The following is a 22,503-nucleotide window of genomic DNA, read 5'->3' on the forward strand; positions in this document are numbered from 1 at the left end:
AAACTATTATCATAGAAGACCCTCTATCCATAATAATTAGCCTACGAGGATCACAATAATAAGCTAATCTGTGAAACTCTAATACTTGCAAAAATGGGGACAGTACAAAAACCAAAATCATATACATGAGACTTCCCACCTACTTTAACTAGTTTATTAATAGAATTAGAGATGTGTATGAAGAGAAATTTAAATAAGGTACTCCCTAAAGTTAATTAGTTTAAGTAGCCCATCTAACATCTAATGTCTAGAAAGTGATGAAAACACAATGTATTTCAACTTTGGACCTTTGAATTAAACCATTCAAGCTTTATTCATTCACTCATTTCTCACATTTCTCATAGATGACTTCTTTTACCACACATGAGGATACTACTCATTATATAATTATCCTTCACTTGTGATTAGTACTCTACTATATTGCTCCCTATCAAATGACTATCTCTTGAAAATGACTTTATTCCTTGGTTATATAGATAATTTATTAAGCAAGGAAGTAATGTCTTTATTAGACCTTATGACTATTCATTTTCTCAATCAAATTTTTTAAGTTCTAAAGTTTGGGAATTGTTTTGTTTTTAAATTAATTTCTGAACATTTATTCTTTTTTTCCTATTGGTTGTTTCTAATTTAGTTTGAGGTTTATTTATTTTTAAATTAATTTCTAAACATTTATAACTTTTTTCCTATTGGTTCTTTCCCATTGGAGGTTTATTTATCTTTTGAATTCAAAAATTAACCAAAAACAACTTTTAATTTTATCTGGAAGCTTCCCACAGTTCTTATTTTCGCTACAGCCTTCTCAAAGCTTCACAAAGCTCTCTCAACAACAATTTGTAGTCATCCATCACTTGATCAAGTCCATATGCTATTACTCTCAAGTACTCATCCAATCCTAGCCTCAAAAGACATCTGGTTGCATTTTCTGATTTTTTTTAAAAAAATTATTTGCATTATTTAAAGGACGTTAGTTTGTACTATTTCATGTGACATGTCAATTCATTTGTCCAACTTTTGACTCAGCATGTTGTTAATCAAGATAGTCTTTTAGAAAATAAAATACTTTACTTTCTCATATATGAAATTATGTGCAACTATAAAATGGACTATTAGTTGGATATAGTTTTCTATTTGTGAACTTTGAACTATTCTAAATGCATGTAATGTCCCCTTTTTGATAGGAACCAGCTACTTATTTTATTTTAGCCTTTATTTTTTCCAAAGACTAAAACAAAAGAAATAAGGGGGAAAATATCTATTAAATTAATTACTTATAAGATTACTAAACAATGAAATATTAAAAAGTAACTTTATATTTAATTGATTTAATATTAAAGTGACTGACATAATAAAATATCAAGTCACTTAAAAGAATAAAGTGTTGGATTCCTCTAGAAGCCTCTTGGAGTTGCTTGTGAAATCTTTATAAAGAGCCTTTGGGGAGTCATTTTACACATCTTGAGTTGCATATTCATCTATTGTGCTGAGAGCCTTAGTGCTTGCATACTTGCCCGAGGGTTTGAAGACTCTAAGGTGCCAATTTTAGTTATGAGATATCAACCCGAGCTAGGAGTGGAGGAATTGGTATTCAACCAATTTATTTGTGATTAATTGGGAGATAATATTTAGTGATTTTTGTTCAGCCCATGCATCTAAATTTTGACATCAATTGGCAAGGAGAAAGGTTTCAGTTTTCATAGCAAATCTGAAAAAGCAAAGCCGAAAAAGCAGTCTGAAAAAGAAGATCCGAAAAAGTAGTCTGAAAAAGAAAATTTGAAAAAAGCAAAGCCAAAAAGCATGTCATCTCAGCTACTTATTCTAGGTTCTTTTGGTATTTACATTTGGAAATTGTAGATGGATACATTTGACAAATAATATATATCTTTTTGTTACCAAAGTATTCAGTCATTGTAAACATTAAAGTATTGAAGGGAAATCAACTTAATTCAGCTATTCAATTTGTATGCCAAATGTTTATAAAAATGTCTCATTGCATAGTCATTCATAGGATGCATGCCAAGTGTTTGTGAAAATACCTCTTGGCTGGAGTGTGCATTTTACGTCAAAATTTCATGTACTTGCATTTGGAAAATAATAAAAAGAAGTTGCATATCACTTTGATTTCCAATTAGTTATTTTGCAATCATTTGTATTCATCAATATCATTGGCATTCAAAAATTATAGGAAAACAACAAACATCAGCAAACTGAGGCTACAAGGGAAGTGTTTGACTAAATTCCTAAGGTAGAAAAATAGGGATAAAAATTCAAAAATTGTCATGGCACTTTACAGTGGTATCAAAGCTAAAGTTCCTGCCATCCTGTACGGGTTATGAGTGAAGAGTTTCCAAATGTTCCATTCATAAATCCTTTGGATAAATTCTATAATAGGGCAAGAAAGGGCTTAAGTCCTTTAGAACTCATGGAAAAAAGCAGTACCCAACAAATGCTTAATGCTCTTACAAGAGGGCAACAGGAGTTGCGAGATGAAATGGCAAGAGGAAGAGAAGAACTGTCGCTTATCCTTGGACAGCTAATAGATAACAGAAACAATGGAAATTATAGGAATCATAACAAGACTAATGGGCATAATGGACACGATGGGGGTCAAGAAAACAATGACACAGCTCAAAGCAGTGCTAGAACAACACGTAGAGCTACTCCTAGGCTTCTTATGCCTACATTTTTGAGAGAACAGGGTGCTGCAAATCACGACCAACAAGTAAGAGAAGAGGGATATGGTGATTACTTGAGGGAGTACAACTCTTTAGGTGATGATTTCAAGACTGCCATGTCACTAGTAGAATTTTGTGGTCTTAAATTGAGAAATAGACCAAGAAACAATCAATGAGGAGTGCAAAATCAAGACTTGCAGGGTAAGGTGGGAAAACTAACCTTACCATCATTTGATGGAAGTAACAAAGGTACAGCTAGAGCTTGGGTTCAGAAGCTCGACACATATTTGCAACTCAATCCCATGTTGGAAACAGAGGCTATCCAGTATGCCACACTCCATTTGGAAGGTGAAGCACATGAATGGTGGTACCATGGACTTTTCACCTTGGGGCATGCCAACATTACTTCATATTTGGAATTCACCCATAAGCTCATTGACAGGTTTGATCGTAAGGATCCCGAACTCCACTTTAGGGAGTTAGCACAACTCAGGCAGACTAATTCAATGGATGCTTACATCACAGAGTTCTAATGGTTGGCAATTATGGTGATAGATATTTCAGAACAATGGTTGGTTATGCTCTTCATTGAGGGATTGACAAAGCCTCTTCGTGGTTGGGTTAAGGCCTTCAAACCAGATTCTCTCTAGGATGTTGTCATGAAGACTAGAGACATGGAATAGTCTACATCTAGCATTAGGGCTCCTAGCAAGCTTTTCACATCCCATAAGGATAAGGGGAAGAAGCCATTCTAGAAAAAAAGTAATAAGGAGAACTTTGATGAAGCATATAGACAGGAGTGTCGACTTAAGGGGATTTGCTATCATTGCAAGGAGAAATGGTCTAGTGGACACCGTTTCCTAGGGAAAGGCAAGGCTCATTTAACTGAGGTGATATTAGATTATGAGAGTAGTTATGAGGAAGAGGAACCTCAAAGGGAAGACAATAATGGTTCAGATCGGGAAAATCATGATGAGATCATTGTTTCTATCTCCAGTGCTCCTAAGTTCAACTCTTTCAAAGTTCGTGGGGTCCTACAAGGTCATCAAATAGCAGTATTGATTGACAGTGGAGCTACTCATAACTTCATTGATGCATCATTGGTGAACAAGCGATAAATTCCTCTAGAGGATTTTGAGGGATTCGGTGTGATGGTGGTTGATGGGCATAAGATAGCTTGTACTTAGTGAATTCCACAGTTGTCTATTATGATGGACAACCACACAATTACATATGATTTCTATGTGGTTGACTTGGGTGATATCCATGCCATACTTGGGGTCCAATGGTTGCAGTCATTAGGGAAGTACTCACAGAACTTCCAAATCATGGAACTCAAGTTCAAAGATGTTGATGGGTGTAGAGTGGTGCTTAGAGGTATGGCATCTAAAACATCTAAGATTGTTTCGGCTAGACGTATGGAGAGTATTTTCAGGCACGATGACATAGTTTGGGCAGCAAAGTGTGTGATCACTCCTAAGGAATCTACAGATTCATGACAGCCAGTCCACATTGACATCAAAGGGCTATTGGGAAAACATGACAAGGTTTTTGGTGAGATACCCTCAGGGAGGCCACTGGACAGAGGCTTCAAGCATACTATTGAGTTGGAAGAAGGGGTCAAGCCAGCGATTACTACCCCTTATCATCATCCTAAAGAATTTAAGGATGAGATCGAGAAAGCAATCAAGGAATTGCTTGATATGGGACACATTCATCCTAGCTCAAGCGCTTTCGCTTCTTTAGTGGTCCTGGTGAAGAAGAAAGATGGGATCATGAGAATGTGTATAGATTACCAAGCCCTCAATAAGAAAACAATCAAGAATAGGTACCCGATACCCATGATCGATGAGTTATTGGATGAGTTACATGGGGCAGTATATTTTTCAAAGATTGATCTTCGATCAGGTTACCATCAGATTAGAGTGAGGGAACAAGATGCGCACAAGACTACTTTCTGATGCCACTATGGGCACTATGAGTTCTTGGTGATGCCACTTGGATTAACTAACACACCTGCCACATTCCAGTCTTGTATGAATCATATCTTCAACAAACAGTTGCGTAAGTTCCTCTTGGTATTCTTTGATGATTTGCTCAGATACAATAAAACTTGGGAAGAACACTTGCAGCAACTTGATGAGATCCTTACCATCATGGAGGAGCAGTCCTTATACGCTAAGGCTTCGAAATGTGAGTTTGGCCTTAGAGAGATTCTTTATTTGGGACACATGATCAGTGCAGAGGGTGTCCAAGTGCACCAAGAGAAAATATAGGCTATTCTAGATTGGCCCACACCATGGTCACTTACAGAGCTACTGGGCTTCTTTGGACTATGCAATTACTACAGGCATTTTGTTAAGGGGTTCTCACAGTTGGGGGCACCTTTGACATATTTGACCAAGAAGGGTGCATTTTGTTGGACAACAGAGGCACAACGAGCTTTTGATAAGCTCAAGGAGGTGATGAGCAGTTGTCCAATGTTGGCACTTCCTGATTTCACACAACCTTTCATTCTAGAGTGTGATGCTTCAGGGGAAGTATTGGTGCAGTATTGATGCAAAATCGACACTCTATCACCTTTGAGATTCGTAAGTTAAGGGGAGCTGAGAGACTATACTCCATCTATGATAAGGAGATGCTCGCCATTATGCATGCCTTGGCGAAGTTCAAACAGTATCTAGTTGGGGGGAAATTTGTGGTGAGGACATATCATAATAGTCTTAGATACTTCTTAGAGTAGAAGGACTTGAACGAGAGACAACAGAAGTGGGTTAGCAGGATACAGGCATATGATTTCGACATAGAGTATGTTAAGGGGAAGAAGAACATTGGTGTAGATGCCCTCTCCAAGAGGCCTTCAGCTTGCTCACTCTTTGACATTTTGGTAGATTGGAAATCCATCTTACTGGTGGAGTACTCCAAGAATACATTTGCTTGTGAGTTGATGGATGGATTGATTTGGGATGACAGGTACAGGATAGTTGATGATGTGATTTACTACAAGGATAGGATCTACCTAGTACCAGAATCAAAATTGAAGGAGAAAATACTACAATCTTTCCATGATACACCCCTAGTAGGCCATCAGGGCTACTTCAAAACTTATAGATAGATTAGAGAGAGGTTTTCATGGAAAGGCCTCAAGGATGATGTGCTGAAGCATGTGAAGGAGTGCGTGACTTGCCAACAGAATAAGTCCAAGCATACACATCCATCTGGGTTACTTCAGCCTTTGTCCATTCCTGAGCGGAAGTGGGAGAGCATTTCGATGGACTTCATCACAGGCCTACCCAAGGTACAGGGGAGAGATAACATCTTTGTTGTGGTAGACCGGCTCACAAAATATGCACATTTCTTTGCTATTCCGACAGAGTACAGGGCTTCACAGGTGGCTGAGCTATTTTTCAGGGAGATCTTTAGATTGCATGGGCTACTTAAGAACATAGTTAGCGACAGGGATAGCATGTTTATGAGTGCTTTTTGGCAAGAGCTGTTTAGACTGACAGGTACTGAGTTGACACCCAGTACCAGTTATCACCCTCAAACTGATGGGCAAACAAAAATTGTTAATAAGTGGGTTGAGGGGTACTTGCGTAATTATGTGGTAGGACAACAGCGGGCTTGGATCAGGTGGTTGCATTTAGGAGAGTACTGTTATAATACCACACACCATATGTCCATTGGAATGAGTCCTTTCAGAGCCTTGTACAGGTATGATGCACCTTCATTCGTGGAGATGCCTTTTGGTGAGAGTAGGGCACCTAAAGCAAAAGATTGGATTCAAGAAAGCCAAGATATATTGAAGGCACTCAAGGATAATCTGGTAATGGCATAGAATCAACAAAAGACTTATGAAGATAAACACAGGGTTGAGCGCAACTTTGAGATTGGTGATATGGTATATCTACAATTGCAGCCCTATCGACAATCCTCTCTTAAAAAGAGTGGAGCAGAGAAACTAAGACCAAGGTTCTACGGTCCATACGGGGTTACCAAGAGGATTGGGGAGGTAGCATATGAGTTAGAGCTACCTGCGAGTAGCAAAATTCATAATGTATTTCATGTTTCATGCCTCAAGAAGGCATTAGGTCAACAGGTTATCTCTTCCACGGATCTTCCACCACTTGATGAGGAGGGACATTTGGTCTTGGTGCCTGAAGAGATCATTGATGTCAGAGAGAGGAAATTGCGGAATAGAGTGATTAAGGAGTACTTGGTGAGATGGAAGGATCTGCCTGCAGAGGATGCCACATGGGAGAATGAGCAAATTTTATAGCACCAGAGTTTGCAATTGCTTGAGGACAAGCAATTTCAGGAAGGGAGGACTATAATGTCCCCTTTTTGACAGGCACCAGCTACTTATTTTATTTTAGCCTTTATTTTCCCCGGAGGCTAAAAAGGAAGAAATAAGGGGGAAAAGATATATTAAATTAATTACTTATAAGGTTACTGAACAATGAAATATTAAAAAGTAACTTTATATTTAATTGATTTAATATTAAAGTGACTAACATAATAAAATATCAAAAGTCACTTAAAAAAATAAAATGTTGGATTCCTCTAGAAGCTTCTTGGAGTTGCTTGTGAAATCTTAATAAGGAGCCTTTGGGGGGTCATTTTACACATCTTGAATTGCATATTCATCTATTGTGCTAAGAGCCTTAGTGCTTGCATACTTGCTTGAGAGTTTGAAGAGTCTAAGGTGCCAATTTCGGTTGTGAGATATCAACCCTAGCTGGGAGTGGAGGAATTGGTATTCAGCCAATTCATTTGTGATTAATTGGGAGATAATATTCAGTGATTTTTGTTCAGCCTGTGCAGCTAAATTTTGACATCAATTGGCAAGGAGAAAGGTTTTAGTTTTTGCAACGGATCCAAAAAAGCAAAGCCGAAAAAGCGATCCGAAAAAGAATATTTGAAAAAGCAGTCTAAAAAAGAAAAGCAAAAAAAGCAGAGCCGAAAAAGCAATCCGAAAAAGCAAATTCGAAAAAAGAAAAGCCAAAAAGCATGTCATCTCGGCTACTTATTCCAGGTTCTTTTGGTATTTACATTTGGCAATTGTAGATGGATACATTTGACAAATAATTTTTTTTTTTTTGTTACCAAAGTATTCAGTCATTGTAAACATTGAAGTATTGAAAGGAAATCAACTTAATTCAGTTGTTCAATTTGTATGCCAAATGTTTGTAAAAACGCCTCATGGCATAGTTATTCATAGGATGCATGCCAAGTGTTTGTGAAAATACCTCTTGACTGTAGGTGTACATTTTACATCAGAATTTCATGTACTTGCATTTGGAAAATAATAAAAAGAAGTTGCATATCACTTTGATTTCTAATTAGTTATTTTGCAATCATTTGTATTCATCAATATCATTGGCATTCAAAAATCATAGCAAAACAACAAACATCAGCAAACTGAGGCTGCAAGGGAAGTGTTTGACAAAATTCCTATAGCAAAAAAACAGGGATAAAACTTCACAAATTGTCAAGGCACTTTACAATGCAAATCAAATAAGTGCCACATGGTGGGCATAGTACTTGCCTTTAGTTATGTAGTTAATTATAATTTATAAAATAATAGCAATCATAATTTTTATTTGATTATAAGATGTTAGTATTTAGAATGTGTAATTGGCAAGTAATAACAACCAATTTAAGAAAAAAAAATTAAAGATGATTTTATTGTGTGGAGATGTGACATTGGGTATGTGATTGCATATCTATAAAATTAAAATATTTTTAAAATAATAATCTATTATATAATTTATTTATTTTTGAAGACAAAAAATATATATCTTAAGATAAAATAAAATTTAAATATTATAATATCATGATAGAGAGAGAGTAATATAAAATTTAGAAGTTTATATGTTGAAAACTCCTATTATCAACACAGTAAATTCTATAAAGAAAAAGTTTATAATAAGAATAATAAAAAATTGGGAATGATAGTGTATCCCTTAAAAAACGGCCTTATAAGGCATATTCATTTCAACCAATGATACTAGAGATAAGTAACTTCTAAGAATTATTTTTTATCACATCAATGAATGAAAGAAAGATTGATACACCATGTGTCCGTCCGAAACCTTAGCTCTTTTGAAATTGTTTCCTGAGATTGTTTCATGAGATTATCATATCAATGTAACACTTTCAGCAGCTATTTTAGTGATTTGTACAATAGACTCCCAGCCCATAAAATCGTCTCATAAGTAAACCCCATCAATTTTGGGAACTAAAAATTTAAAGATCCTAATGTTTGAGGCCTATTTATTTTTAAAAAATTGCTTTTCAAAATATCAAATTTCTCATTGGGTATTGGCAATTTTCCTGGGAGATTTGCGATTTTAATAATCAAATTAAAAAGGAAAAAAAATGGAGGACAGTTTTAGATATCTACCATTCTCTACAACTCTCTATGTTCTAGCATCTTCAAATGCTCACAGTTCATAAATGGATTTGGCCAGTGCCAGTTATTTGCGTTGCTCGATACATGAACACACTAAAAAGATAGGGTTTTCAGGAACGATGACGTGATCTATTCAGTTGGACGTTCCAGTCTCAGCATTAGTTTGTATTTTTTTAACCTACCGCTCCCTTCAGCATTAGTTTGTATTTTTTCGGTAGGATTGGAGGAAATTTATCTGCTTAACGTTGGTAGGTTAACGTGACGGCCTCAAACGGAGATTAGCAAGTTAGTCATCAAATTATAAACCGCTGTGACAACCAAATAATTTTTCATCTGCTGCAACTTACATAGTTCACCCGGTCGGAATTTCAATTATAAAATTATTATATCTAGAAATACCCCTCCATTAATGTTCATCCTCACATTTAAGAGATGAAACCTTCAAATCCTGCAGAAAGTTGAATCTATCGGCAATTAGTGTTCAAAAAATTGTATAATTTTTTATTATATTGATAATAAGTTATTGATATAAAATGTCAAGTTATAAATTCTTATACATAATCTTATTTAACGTAGTATAAAAAATAAAATTCAGAAAAAAATTAACTCGTCAATTTCAATTTTAGTGTATCGTAAATTTTCAACCCGTCAATCTACCACGTATATGTGCTTGTGAAATTTCAATGATACATGTATGTAACTTCAACTTATTACAAATTACAAATTCGGTAAAATATAAAAATTAATGGAAAATCTAAAATCTATCTTCCTTCCTTCTTGGGCAGCTCGGCCAGAGCTCTTGCTCTTTAAAATTCAGAAACAATTTAACTTGTCAATTTCAATTTTAGTGTATTGTAAATTTTCAACCCTTCAATCTACCAGGTATATGTGCTTGTGAAATTTCAATGATACATGTACGTAACTTTGACTTATTACAAATTACAAATTTGGTAAAATATAAAAATTGATGGAAAATCTAAAATCTCTCTTCCTTCCTTCTTGGGCAGCTCTGGTGGGCAGCTCGACCAGAGCTCTTGTTCTTATTGTAGAATAGGACAAATATCTCACTTGACTCATTACACTCCAGACTTTTTTTTTTTTTTTTACTGTAGGAATCGGGTGCAACACAGCCCCCCTATAAACTGCAGTGCGCCGGGTAAACTTTTTAACGTGACCGGTAGTGCTGGCGCGACACGCCCACCGGTACCACGGGGACGAGGGAGACTAGAACCCATGACCAACCCCCTGCAACAGGAAAGATTTAGCCAACCGAGCTAGGGCCCTCGCCATTACACTCCAGACTTTACCTTTCAAGGTAGTTCTAGATTAAACCACCACTTAATAGCCTTAACCCATTACAAATGCATACCCACTTAATAGCCTTAACCCATGACAATGCATAGTAAGAGATGCCTCTCCAAACTCTTGAGACATTCAATAAACTGGGGTCGACACAGAGAAGATCAGCATGGCCCCCAGTGAAGTTGAATAGCTTTAAATGAGTCCACCAAGGATTTGACACATATAAAGGGAGAAATGGTCTAAATGTTTATTTATTCTTTTGTCAATGCCTTGATCCGCTAGTGGAGTTGAATAGCTCCAAATGAATCTACCAAAGATCAAGTCTTATGCAAGGATCTGACATCGTAAGGGATGAGACCCAAAAGGTTTTAACGCATAGCCTTCTGCTCCTCTATTGGATAAGTAAAAACACTTCATGGTGGCCGTCATTGGGCTGGGTTGCTCACAGACTTTGGGCCTCCACTGAGAGGCGTGCTCACAGGTTTGAACCTCCATTTAAAACTTACCAAAAAAATCCTAAGAAGGTGATTAGAGCTCAAAGTAACATAATATATCCAACAAAAATGTTCATTGAAATGTATATCACTAGATCTATGAGATTTCAACTATCCATGAATGAGTTTTAGTTTCTGGATTTGATTGTGTGTAGTCTTTTGTCATCAACGTTTCCGATCATACTACATGATCCATCATCAGGATGTCAGAGAACATGAAGAACAAAAAATGGATCATGTAGTATGATCGGAAACGTTGATGACAAAAAACTACACACAATCAAATCCAGAAACTAAAACTCGTATATATCACTATTCAAAAATAAATAAAAAATCAAAACATACATATGATAAACCTGGATTACTTTGAATCTTGGAATCATACAATGTACCATATGTTCTCTTTAATCTATAATATATATGATTAGAACTTCAACTATTCTCTACACAAAATAGGAGGACTGCAAACACACCAATCAACACAGTACACTATCTTTGCGTTTTTATAATATTGAGGGGTAGATGATGAAAATCAGAACAGTTAAAATCTGTTGTAGTATGCAAATCTTGGTTTTCCTTACAGATGCATACAAACATGCTATTCTGTGTGGAGAATAGCTGCATCCTATGATTAGAGTATAAATAGTAATACTATCTAAAATTATTCAAGCATGTGATCATAGTAAGAAGTAATCTTGATTTGGCCAAATCTAAATTTAAAGAAACACCATAGAAGATTATAAAACACCAATCTCTGGAAAGGATGAAACTCTACCTCTATTCCTTGAATATAAATTTTACACATCAAGACGAACAAGAAAACTGTCAATTTTCCACTTTGAATAGGTCCAACCCATATGCTCATTGTACATGCTAAAAATAACAATGCTTAATGACACACAACTAATTAGCTCTTATTCAGTTCATGTCATTGTATTTGTGGATTTATAGTATCAAAGACTGCAGATCTATGTGAGATATCTGATGAACTCAGAAGCAGTAGCTATAGCTCCACCCATGATGGCATTTGTTATTATTTTGTCCTTGCTAGAAGTGTTCTCGGCCAGTGTAGCAAGTGCTCCAGTCAAAGCACCTCCGAGTAATGCATTTGTCTGGCGGCATAGAAAAAAAAAATGTCACATTATGTTTTTAGCTATTTAGAAATAGACGATAAAAAAACTTCAGAACTTTAAGCAATGCAACTAAAAAATATTATTGGATCAAACAATCCACATTTCCAGAAATCCATAGTTTGAAAGTTCCCATATGCTGTCAACTACAGTTTGATGTGAGAAAAGAAATTGAGTTTCGGCAGAATGGATACATACATAAACAGAGATTATGATATGCTCAACAAACATCTTACTCCCAAGATCGTTTTGACCTTCCATAGCAATGCTCCAACAATGAACAAGGAAAGCACATTTAAGTTCATCTATTCACTTCTTGTACGTGGGCATTAATAAGCAAGTTGCAGACTCGCAGTAGCCCCAAGCTGTCCTGGCCTTCTAGGATGAGAATGGGTTAACTATGGATAATCAAAATATATAGCGACTAGTTTGAAATATAGTATATAATGAATGCTCAGTGATGGCCCTTTCAATATACTCTTCCCAGAAGGAATGAAATTATCATCTGAATAAGTATTCTCCCCAATAAGAGTTTCAAGTCTTGAGATTTTAACAAATTTGACTGAAAAATGTTTAACATTTATTTTCACATTCTACAAAGCAAAATTAAACGGTTTTCCATCTGCCACATCTCAGTTGGTGAAAATGCTCTTTTCTTTTCAGTTCCCATAATTTGAAGGGCTTAAGCAATTTTTAAAATCTCTTGCAATACATCTTTAATGTATTTGATGCAGAGGAGCATCTTGGGTTGCCTTGCTATCCTACTCATCTTTGTTCATTCTGCCTATTGGTGCCAAGTTCCAATGTTGGCCAAGCATTTCTATGTGTGTCGAGCTATTCAATGTTGGCCAAGCGTTTCTATATTTTCCGATTTGTCTAGTGTTGGCCGAGCTTTCCTTCATGCACTGAGTGAACTTGATGTTTGTTGATGCTTGGTTCCTTCTTTGATTGAGTTTGTCTGTGATTGGTTCCTAGTTTGAGCCGACTTATGGAATTAATTTGGATCATGAATTTAATGTTCGGATGTTGTTTTGGGATGTGTGCAAATCATTTTAAGGTCAACCTTTGTATTATGTAATGATCTAAAATCTTTTGTAAGTCGTTCTGACAAGTATATTAAGGGTGTTTAGGTTTAGGTTAGGGATCAATGGGGGAGCCTAGATGTGAGATCGAAGTTAAGGAGCTGGAAGCTCGAATTGAGGAACTAAGAAAATTTTACATTTGCGATTTCATGATTTTGTATTGGTCATAACCTAGAAGGCCTTACAACTGGACATGTATGCTTATAACTTGATGAATCAATAAAATGATTATTGTTCTTTATCTCCTTGGCGTTTTTCTCTATGTTGCTTGCTTCCATTGCATTACTCAGCAAGGTGATTGAATAGTTAGGTGTGCCTCGGGCCCGAGCTGTTCAGATTCTCCTTGCGTCAGGTGTTATCAGAGCTTGAGGTTTGTCCTTGAGGAGATTGGATCATGTAGAACCCTAAGTTGAATTTGGTTGTAGGGTGGCAGATTTGCAATTTTGACCTATAACTTGCAGAGGGCTACAATCTTGCAGGAACCCGTTTGTAAAGATGGTTCGAGGCAAAGGAAATGTTCACTGCTATTATGGACATGTTGAGACAAATCGCAACCAAATTAGATGTTGTGGAGACAGCCCAAAGGAGAGGAGCGCATCTTGATAATGTGAGTGATGATGAATCAATAGCACCAAATCCTAATCCGGACCCTGAGGAAGATCAGGATGAAGAAAGATTGTTGAGAGTATTGTCTAGGGTACATTCAAAGCCTTCTATGGAAGTTGTTCCTTATAATGAAAAATTGGACACCAATGTTGTGTTGGATTGGATCTCTGATATGGAGAAGTTCTTTGAGTTTGAAAGCACTCTTGATAATAGGAAAGTGAAGATTGTAGTCACTAAGTTGAATTTGGTTGTAGGGTGGCATATCTGCGTTTTGACCTATAACTTGAAGAGGGTTACGATCTTACAGGAACCCATTTGTAAAGATGGTTCGAGGCAGAGGAAATGCTCATTGCTATTATGGACATGTTGAGACAAATCACATCCAAATTAGATGTTGTGGAGACAACCCAGAGGAGAGGAGCACATCTTGATGATGTGAGTGATGATGAAGCAATAGCACCAAATCCTAATCCAGACTCTGAGGAAGATCAGGATGAGGAAAGATTGTTGAGAGTATTGTCTAGGGCACATTCAAAGCCTGCTGTGGAAATTGTTCCTTATGATGAAAAATTGGACACCAACACTATGTTAGATTGGATCTCTGATATGGAGAAGTTCTTTGATTTTGAAGGCACTCTTGATAAAGGGAAGGTGAAGATTGCAGTCACTAGGTTGAAAGGTCATGTCTCACTATGGTGGGAGCATTTGCAAACTGATAGACAGAGAAGAGGAAAGGAGAAGATCAGGACTTGGCTGAAAATGATGAACAAGGTGAAGAAGTTCCTTCCTATTAATCACCAAGTTAGCTTGTTGAGAAAGATGCAAAATTTGAAACAAAAGGACATGATTGTGAAGGAGTATACTAAGGAATCCTATTAGATTGGACAGCAGACCAAGACACGTGGATGATGAGGTTAAGAAAGTTGCGAGGTACCTAAATGGATTGAGATCTGGAATTCAAGATGACTTAAGTTTTGTGAAATTGGAAAGTGTAGAAGAAACATATCAATATGCCTTGAAAGAAAACGAGATCTTGACAAAGAAGCATGAACAAAGACAAAGAGGTAGAGCTGGTAGATTCCAGGGAGGCAAAAGTAGATATTATGGAGATGGTGGCAGATCTGACAATTCTGTGCAGGATGAGGACAAATCTGAGTGGAAAGGTGATGACAAAGGCATGACCAAAAGGTGGTAATTCTTATCGACGAAGAGGTAATTCTTATTCTAAAGGTAGTTTCCACGGTTATTGTTTCAGATGTGGAAAAGAAGGGCATAGATCCTTTGAGTGTAGACACTCTGGTGAGAATGAACAAAGTAACAAAAATGATGTGATTCAAGGAGACCTTGAAGGTTTACCAAGTGGACCCGAGGTAAGAGAAAATCTAATAGTAAGGAGAACTTTCTGTAATAAGGGAATTGATGAGGAACCTATCCTCAGGAAAAGTCTTTTCAAGACAAGATGTAAGATGGCTGAAAAATGTTGCAAAGTGATTATTGACAATGGAAGTTTAGCAAATTTAGCATCAGAGGAGCTGGTTATAAAGTTGCAATTGCAGAGATTGAGACACCCTAAACCCTATCATGTTTCATGGCTCAAGGATGAACATAAGTTGTTGGTGAGCGAATAATGTATTCTGAAGTTCAAGATTGGAAACTATTTTGATGAAGTTTTGTGTAATATTATGCCTCTAGATTGTTTCCATATTCTGTTGGGTAGACCTTGGCAGTATGATAGACATGTTGTGCATGATGGTTGATTAAATCACTATACTCTGGGCGAATGGAGAAAAGAAAATATTGTTACCTTCGATTGAGTCTCATGCTGAGATCTATTGTACTACAATGAGATTATGCATGGTTAATGGAAATCAATTTGAAAAAGAAATGAAAAGGAACCAAATCTATTTTGCTATAATTCCTAGAGGGCCAAGTTGTGGTAGTAATGACCAAGCGACAAATAGAGGCCGAGCACCAGAAGATAGTAGAGGCTGAGTGGCAACAGAATATGACAATATAAGTGTGTGCCAACTGAAATTGAAAGCTTGTTGAATGAGTATAAAGAGATTTTTGCTGAAGATATACCTGATGGTCTACCACCGATAAGAAGTATAAGTCATTGTGATGAGCTGATTCCTGGAGATTGTTTACCGAATAATGCACCATATAGATTGACACCTAATGCGAATGAAGAACTTAACAGACAAGTGCAAGAGTTGTTATAGAAAGGTTTGATCAGAGAAAGCTTTAGTCCATGTGTTGTACCTATTGTATTGGCACCTAAGAAGAATGGAGAATGGAGGATGTGTATTGATTCTAGAGCTATTAACAAGATCACAGTGAAATATAGGTTTCCTATGTCGAGGATGGATGACATAATGGATTGTTTGAGTGGAGCAAAGTATTTACTTAGACAGATTTGAAGAGTGGTTATTATCAGATTAGAATCAAAGAAGGTGATGAAGGGAAGATTGTTTTTAAGAAAAAAAGATGATTTGTATGAATGGTTGGCTATGCCTTTTGGTTTGACTAATGCACCTAGTACTTTCATGAGGTTGATGAATGAAGTTCTCAAGACATTTTTGGATAAGTTTGTGATTGTTTATTTGGATGGTATTCTAATATTCAGTAAGACTAAGGAAGAAGATCTTGAGCATTTTATCTACAAGTATTGCAGAGATCAAAGGAAAAGAAGCTACTGATTAAAATTTGAAGAAGTGTTCCTTTATGCAAGAGGAGATTGTGTATTTGGGATTTGTGATATCCGCTGATGGTTTGAGAATGGATCTTGACAAAGTTAAAGCAATTTCGGAATGGCCTACACCTAAGAAATGTGGGTGAGGTAAGATCATTTTCATGGTTTGGCTAGTTTCTACAAAAAGCTTATAAAGAATTTCAGTTATATTTATAATGCTATGACTGAGACAATGAGAGGAGATAAAAAGAATTTAAGCTGACCAGAGTTTTGAGACTTTGAAACAAAAGGTAGCTGAGTTACCTGTATTGGCTTTATCTAATTTCAATAAGGTATTTCAAGTTGAATGTGATGCAAGCGGCAGTGCAATGGGAGCTATGTAAATTAAAGAAGGTAAACTTGTTGCTTTCTTTATTGATAAGTTGAATGATGCTAAAAAGAAAAATTTTGTGTATGATCAAGAGTTTTATGCTATTGTTTATGCCTCGAAGAAGTGGAGATGTTATTTGATTCCTAAGAGTTTGTTTTGTATACTCATCATAAGGCTTTACAGTATTTGCAAAGTCAACATAAGTTAAATTAAAAACATATGAAGTGGGTTGAGTATTTGCAGAATTTCACGTTTGTCATCAAGCATTAAAGTGGAGTTACCAACCGAGTTGTTGATGGATTGAGTAGAAGACATTCTTTGTTGACCCTGATTTTTCTAAGGCGTGGAGAGAGTGCAGAGCACCAAATCTATCAAGTGGAATAAGTTTGATGAGTATTTTATTCAAGAAGGTATGTTGTTCAAAGGAATTCAGTTGTGTATACCAAGAAGTTCTATGAGAGCTAATTTGATTAAGGAAAAACATTGTGGTGGTTTGGTTGGACATTTTAGAATTGATAAGACACTGAGTTTGCTGAAGGATACGTATTATTGGCCACAGATGTATAAGGATGTTCAGAAGCTTGTAAGGAGTTGTGGAATTTGTCAAATTGCAAAAGGAGTAAGTCAAAATACTGGATTGTATACATCTATTTCTATTCCTACGAAACCTTGGAGCAACATCAGTATGGATTTTGTTCTCAGAATACCTAAGATAGCAAGAGGGTATGACTTCATATTTGTTGTTGCGGATAGATTTTCTAAAATGACACATTTCATACCATGTAAGAAGACATCAAATGTTGTGCATATTGCTGAGATTTTCTTCAAAGAGATTGTTAGATTGCATGGATTACCAAAAAGTATTATTTTTAATAGAGGTAGTAAGTTTGTTGGTTATTTTTGAAGGACTTTGTGGAAGATGGACACTGAGTTAAAGTTTAGTTCTACATTCCATCCACAGACAGATCGACAAACAAAAGTTGTAAATAGAAGCTTGGGTAATTTGTTGAGATGTTTAGTTGCAGATAAGCCGAGTAATTGGGATATTATATTGGCACAAGCTAAGTTTGCATATAATAATTTTGTGATTAAGGGTACAAGAAAAACACCTTTTGAGATTGTTCCTAGAATGCAGCCTAGAGGAGTATCACATTTGAGGGATGTTTCTAGTGAAGAGAAGAGAAGTGTTGAAGGGGAAGAATTCACCGTTTTTATAAAGTCTTTGCATGAGGAAGTGAAACTGATGTTGGAACAAAATAATTAGAAGTATAAGGAGAATGTTGATAACACTAGAAGATGTCATGTTTCTGAAGTTGGTGATGAGGTGATGGTTCATTTGAAGAAAGGCAAATTTTTTGTTGGAACATACAGTAAGCTGAAAATGGAGAAGTTTGGACCTTGTAAGATCTTGAGGAAGTTTGACAGTGGTACTACTTATGAAGTTGAGTTCCCTGATGACATGGATATATCTCCTATATTCAATGCTATTGATTTACGCAAGTATCATGAGTCAAATGATGAAGTCTATTGATTTACGCAAGTATCATGAGTCAAATGATGAAGTTGTTGTTCCAAATAATTATCCTAAGAAGCAGATTGAAGAAGTTGAACAAATATTGGATCCAAGAGTTGGTAAAAGCACAAGAGGAAAAGATTACTATGAATATTTGGTGAAGTGGAAGAATAGGCCAGTTGAAGATGCTACATGGATTTCTCAATCTGAGTTGGATTCAACTTAGGTTGTAACACTTGCACGATTTAGGAGAATCATTTCTTTCAACTCTGGCTGTCTGATGCAGGATCCTAGGTTGCCTTGCTATCCTGCTCATCTTTGTTCATTCTGTCTATTGGTGTCGAGTTCCAATGTTGGTTGAGCGTTTCTATATGTGCCAATCTATCCAGTGTTGGCAGAGCATTTCTATATGTGTCAAGTTGTCTAGTGTTGGCCAAGCATTCCTTCATGCGCCGAGTGAACTTTATGTTTGTTGATGCTCAGTTCTTTCTTTGACTGAGTTTGTCTATGATTGGTTCCTAGTTTGAGCCGACTTATGTAATTAATCTGGATAATGAATTTAATGTTTGGATCTTATCTTGGGATATATGTAGATCGTTTTAAGGTCGGCTCTTCTATTATGTAATGATCTAGAATCTTTCATAATCCGCTTTGGCAAGTATAATAAGAGTGTTCAGGTTTAGGTTAGGGATCATTGGAGGAGCTTGGATGCGAGATCAAAGTTAAGGAGCTGAAAGCCCAAATTAAGGACTTATGAAAATTCTAAGTCTAGGATTTTGTGATTTTGTATTGTCTGTAATCTAGACGGCCTTACAGCTAGGCGGCATGTATGCTAATAACTTGATGAATCAATAAAGTGATTACTGTTCTTTCTCTCCTTGGTGTTGTTCTCTATGTTGTTTGCTTCTGTTGTGTTACTCAGCAAGTTGATTGGATGGTTAGGTGTGCCTCTGGCCCTGGCTGTTCGGATTCTCCTTGCGTCAGTATTACAGTACAACATTGGAAAAGCCTTAGAACTGCAATTGCAGTTGCAATGGGAACTATCTCCCAGCAAGTTTCTAGAGTGAGTTTTTGAGGCTTCTTTACATCATAATCATTTTTCCCGGAAACAATGAGACAGCACACTATGCCAATCAAAACAAGTGGTGCCAGCCGGTTTCATTGTTGAGAAAGATGATTAACCCATAAGAAAGGCATTATCAGACACAAAATGCTATTTTGGATGCAAATTACACCATTTCATGTCATAATCAGGCCGCTGTGAAGCCATTTCATTAAAATGCTACTTTATATTTGGTTCCATTCAAATTATATTATTGTCCAAAGCATACACTTCTTGAAAGTGAAAATTACATACACTCGAACAAATTATCTGCTAACAACTGAAGAAAACAAAATCCATGTAAACAAATGGACGATTGGTGGGGCCAAACAAGGCTTTTCTCTAACTGCAGGGGACAGTGTAATGAACAGAATCTAGAACCACCATGCATGAGGCGGATTACAGCAAGAAGTTACAGAAAATTATAGGCTACTAACTGGCAGCCACATAGCCATCCCAAAATAACCAAATGTGTATGTGGGCATAGAAATCCATTCCCCCATAAAAGCTGTGCTAAAATCAAGCATTGTCATTGAATAGAATTTATGTCTCATGAATGGTTTCTCCCACCCCATGTTGTCCAACCTCTTTGCTAATGCTATGCCAACCAACCTGACCAGGGCCCCATCTTGTTTCAAGGAAAATGCCAAATGCTTGCATGACAAACTCGCTTCAAGATTTCAAAACCAACTCACTTACTAAAGATCTTGTCCAGCTCAGTTCAAAACCATTTATGTTTGAATCATTTGCCGAGGGTTAGAAATGTACTTGACCAAGGTTTTGTAGATACATTATAAGCTCTGAAAAGGGGCAAAAAAATGCAGACATTGCGCACATAGAGTAATATCATATCCAATTGGTGTTGCTCTCGTAGTTTATAAAAATGCAAGACAATGCCCACTAAATTTGCGTGTGTTTTGCGTAGCAGAAGTATATCAAATGGCAGAAACTTGTGTTTATATATGCCAGTGTGGATTCCTTCTAATGACCATGCAAAATGTTAATAGATTTTGTAGGATATTTGCACACATCAAGAAGAGGGTATCATTATTTTCTTGTTATTGTAGACCAATTTAACAAGATGTGCCTGCTCGTGACATGCATGTCAAATTGTTTCAAGGGCTAGATGCATATGGGGATGGACTCAATTCACCTTAAAATTCCCAATTAGGGTAAGGCTAGCACTTGGGAATGGCAACTCCCCAATTCCCAGTTTAACATCATCACCATGCGTTAAAATCAGAACGTAAGAAACAATTACTGATTCATAATCCATACTTAAGCCCTAATTCCTTACTACTCTAGTAATGAATAACCTTATGAAGGATGGTGGAATTAATGTGCTAGGGCATGTGAAACAATCTACAAGCACACTCCCTCAAGAATCTTACCATTCTTCGAACCTTCTCGTCATGTGACTGAATTACTCTGACGCTCCCTACACAAATATAAATATCCTAATCCACCTATCCTCTTAACAATAATTAGTGAGTGAAGAAGGAATAGACTAGGTACGTACTACTATATATATATATAAAACTGGCCTACAATACTGATATCACTCTTATATTCTAAATATTTATATTAGATATATATGCATGTGTAATTCTGTTTGTTTATTAATGTAATATGTATATCTACAATTTATAGTATACTAATTCTAATTTCATTTTTATTAGCAAGCCAATATATACATATGTGTGTGTGTGCTACAAAAGGTATTCTATAGATATACTTAGTTCATAGATATTCACCAGCATTATTGTACATCTCGGTGAATACCAATTATAAATAACAATTCTTTTTCATTCTTTAATAGACGGCTTATTTCTTATAAATATATACACTCGGATCAGCAGACCCAAATCAAAGGATATTTTTGTGATGGCTGGAGGACCAAGAAACAAAGCAAAACTATGAAGCAAAAAAAAAAGAAATATATTAGAGATACCCTTGGTATGAAGAACACTAGGGAGGTGAATCAGTGTTGTCAAGCTGATTCTTAAACCATAAACCACATGCAATAAAATGCAAAATGCAGAAGCATAAAATGACATGATCCACAACACCATAATGCTAAGAATTTTGTCATGGATTATCTTATTAGAGGAAAAACTACGGTGAGAATGGAACCCACAAATAAAAACGTTCTGGAGAAGTATTTAACCCTGTTTAAGGTTTACAAAATGGAATGCACATGCATTTAAAAACACTGACTAGAGCTCACTACTCAATTACAAAAAGACTTACTACCAATATGATGACTACAAAATCACTATGAAAACTGCATTGATGAATAGCATCTATAAATGCCAGAACAAGTCCAATTAGGCACAATAAACTTCATACTATACTTCCTCTTCTTTGCTTTGGACCCCAAATCAACATACATCGCACATCAACACATTATACATCTCGCATACCTACCAAAAAGATCGACCAAATCAATCTTATATATCTGCTACCAAGAATTCATCATCCATTGGTTGGCCTTGGCCTCAAGAACATCTCTCAAAATAATGGAACATGTTGTAACTGTCAGCCAAAGCTGCACGCAAAACATAATGTGGGCCTCAAGTAATTCCCTACACGCAATCCCATGTGTCGGATTTGTTGCAAAGTTAAGTCCACACACCACAACTGAGATGGGGGTGGGAGGGAATCAATTGTGAAGAAATATAATTAAATCCAAACTTATAAAATTGATCACCAACAATTAAAACAATGAAGGACAACAATAAGAAACCATAAACTATAACACATTGATTTTTTGTAATGTCCCTAGTATTACATTATTTTGGGACCATAATGGCTACAAGAAATTCGGTTCATAATTAAATCTATTTGAGTATTTCATATCTTTAATAAGCTATATCTCATTTGACATGATTAACATTTGTAATGAATGTTCATCAAGTTATTGAGTTGTACTTTGACATTCACAATGAATGCCCTCCACCAAGATATACTTGGATCATTCTCCATATTACGACATCCATACAAAATATGCTCCACTAGGTATAACTTGGATCATGCCATGACACTCTTAACTAATGTCCACCAAGTTTTACTTGGATCATAAAAAATATACTTAATATTCTATAAATTTATTATGATATAAA

The 22,503-nt window shown here is 36.2% G+C and overlaps 2 protein-coding genes across 3 annotated transcripts in view; one reads left to right on the forward strand and one right to left on the reverse strand.

Annotated features, from left to right (window-relative positions):
• The first annotated feature begins 3,886 nt into the window (after window positions 1-3,886).
• LOC149556099 (uncharacterized) lies at window positions 3,887-6,954 on the forward strand. Its single transcript, XM_089829698.1, has 6 exons — window positions 3,887-4,139; window positions 4,245-4,583; window positions 4,777-4,868; window positions 5,051-5,221; window positions 5,869-6,501; window positions 6,595-6,954. Exons 1-6 carry the CDS (start codon window positions 3,887-3,889, stop codon window positions 6,952-6,954), a joined length of 1,848 nt encoding a protein of 615 aa, XP_089685824.1.
• Window positions 6,955-11,639: 4,685 nt separating this feature from the next.
• The window catches only part of LOC149556100 (outer envelope pore protein 16, chloroplastic-like), a 143,907-nt gene continuing 133,043 nt past the window's right edge, over window positions 11,640-22,503 (reverse strand). For both annotated transcript variants that reach the window (XM_089830240.1, XM_089830241.1), the window contains exon 7: window positions 11,640-11,998. In XM_089830240.1, coding sequence (XP_089686366.1) covers window positions 11,855-11,998 — 144 coding nt within the window. In that variant the 3' untranslated portion in view covers window positions 11,640-11,854. The remainder of the gene's footprint in view (window positions 11,999-22,503) is intronic.

This window comes from Cupressus sempervirens, chromosome 5 (assembly GCF_028749045.1).
Source record: "Cupressus sempervirens isolate cs-2001-9-10 chromosome 5, ASM2874904v1, whole genome shotgun sequence".
NCBI classification, from domain to species: domain Eukaryota; kingdom Viridiplantae; phylum Streptophyta; class Pinopsida; order Cupressales; family Cupressaceae; genus Cupressus; species Cupressus sempervirens.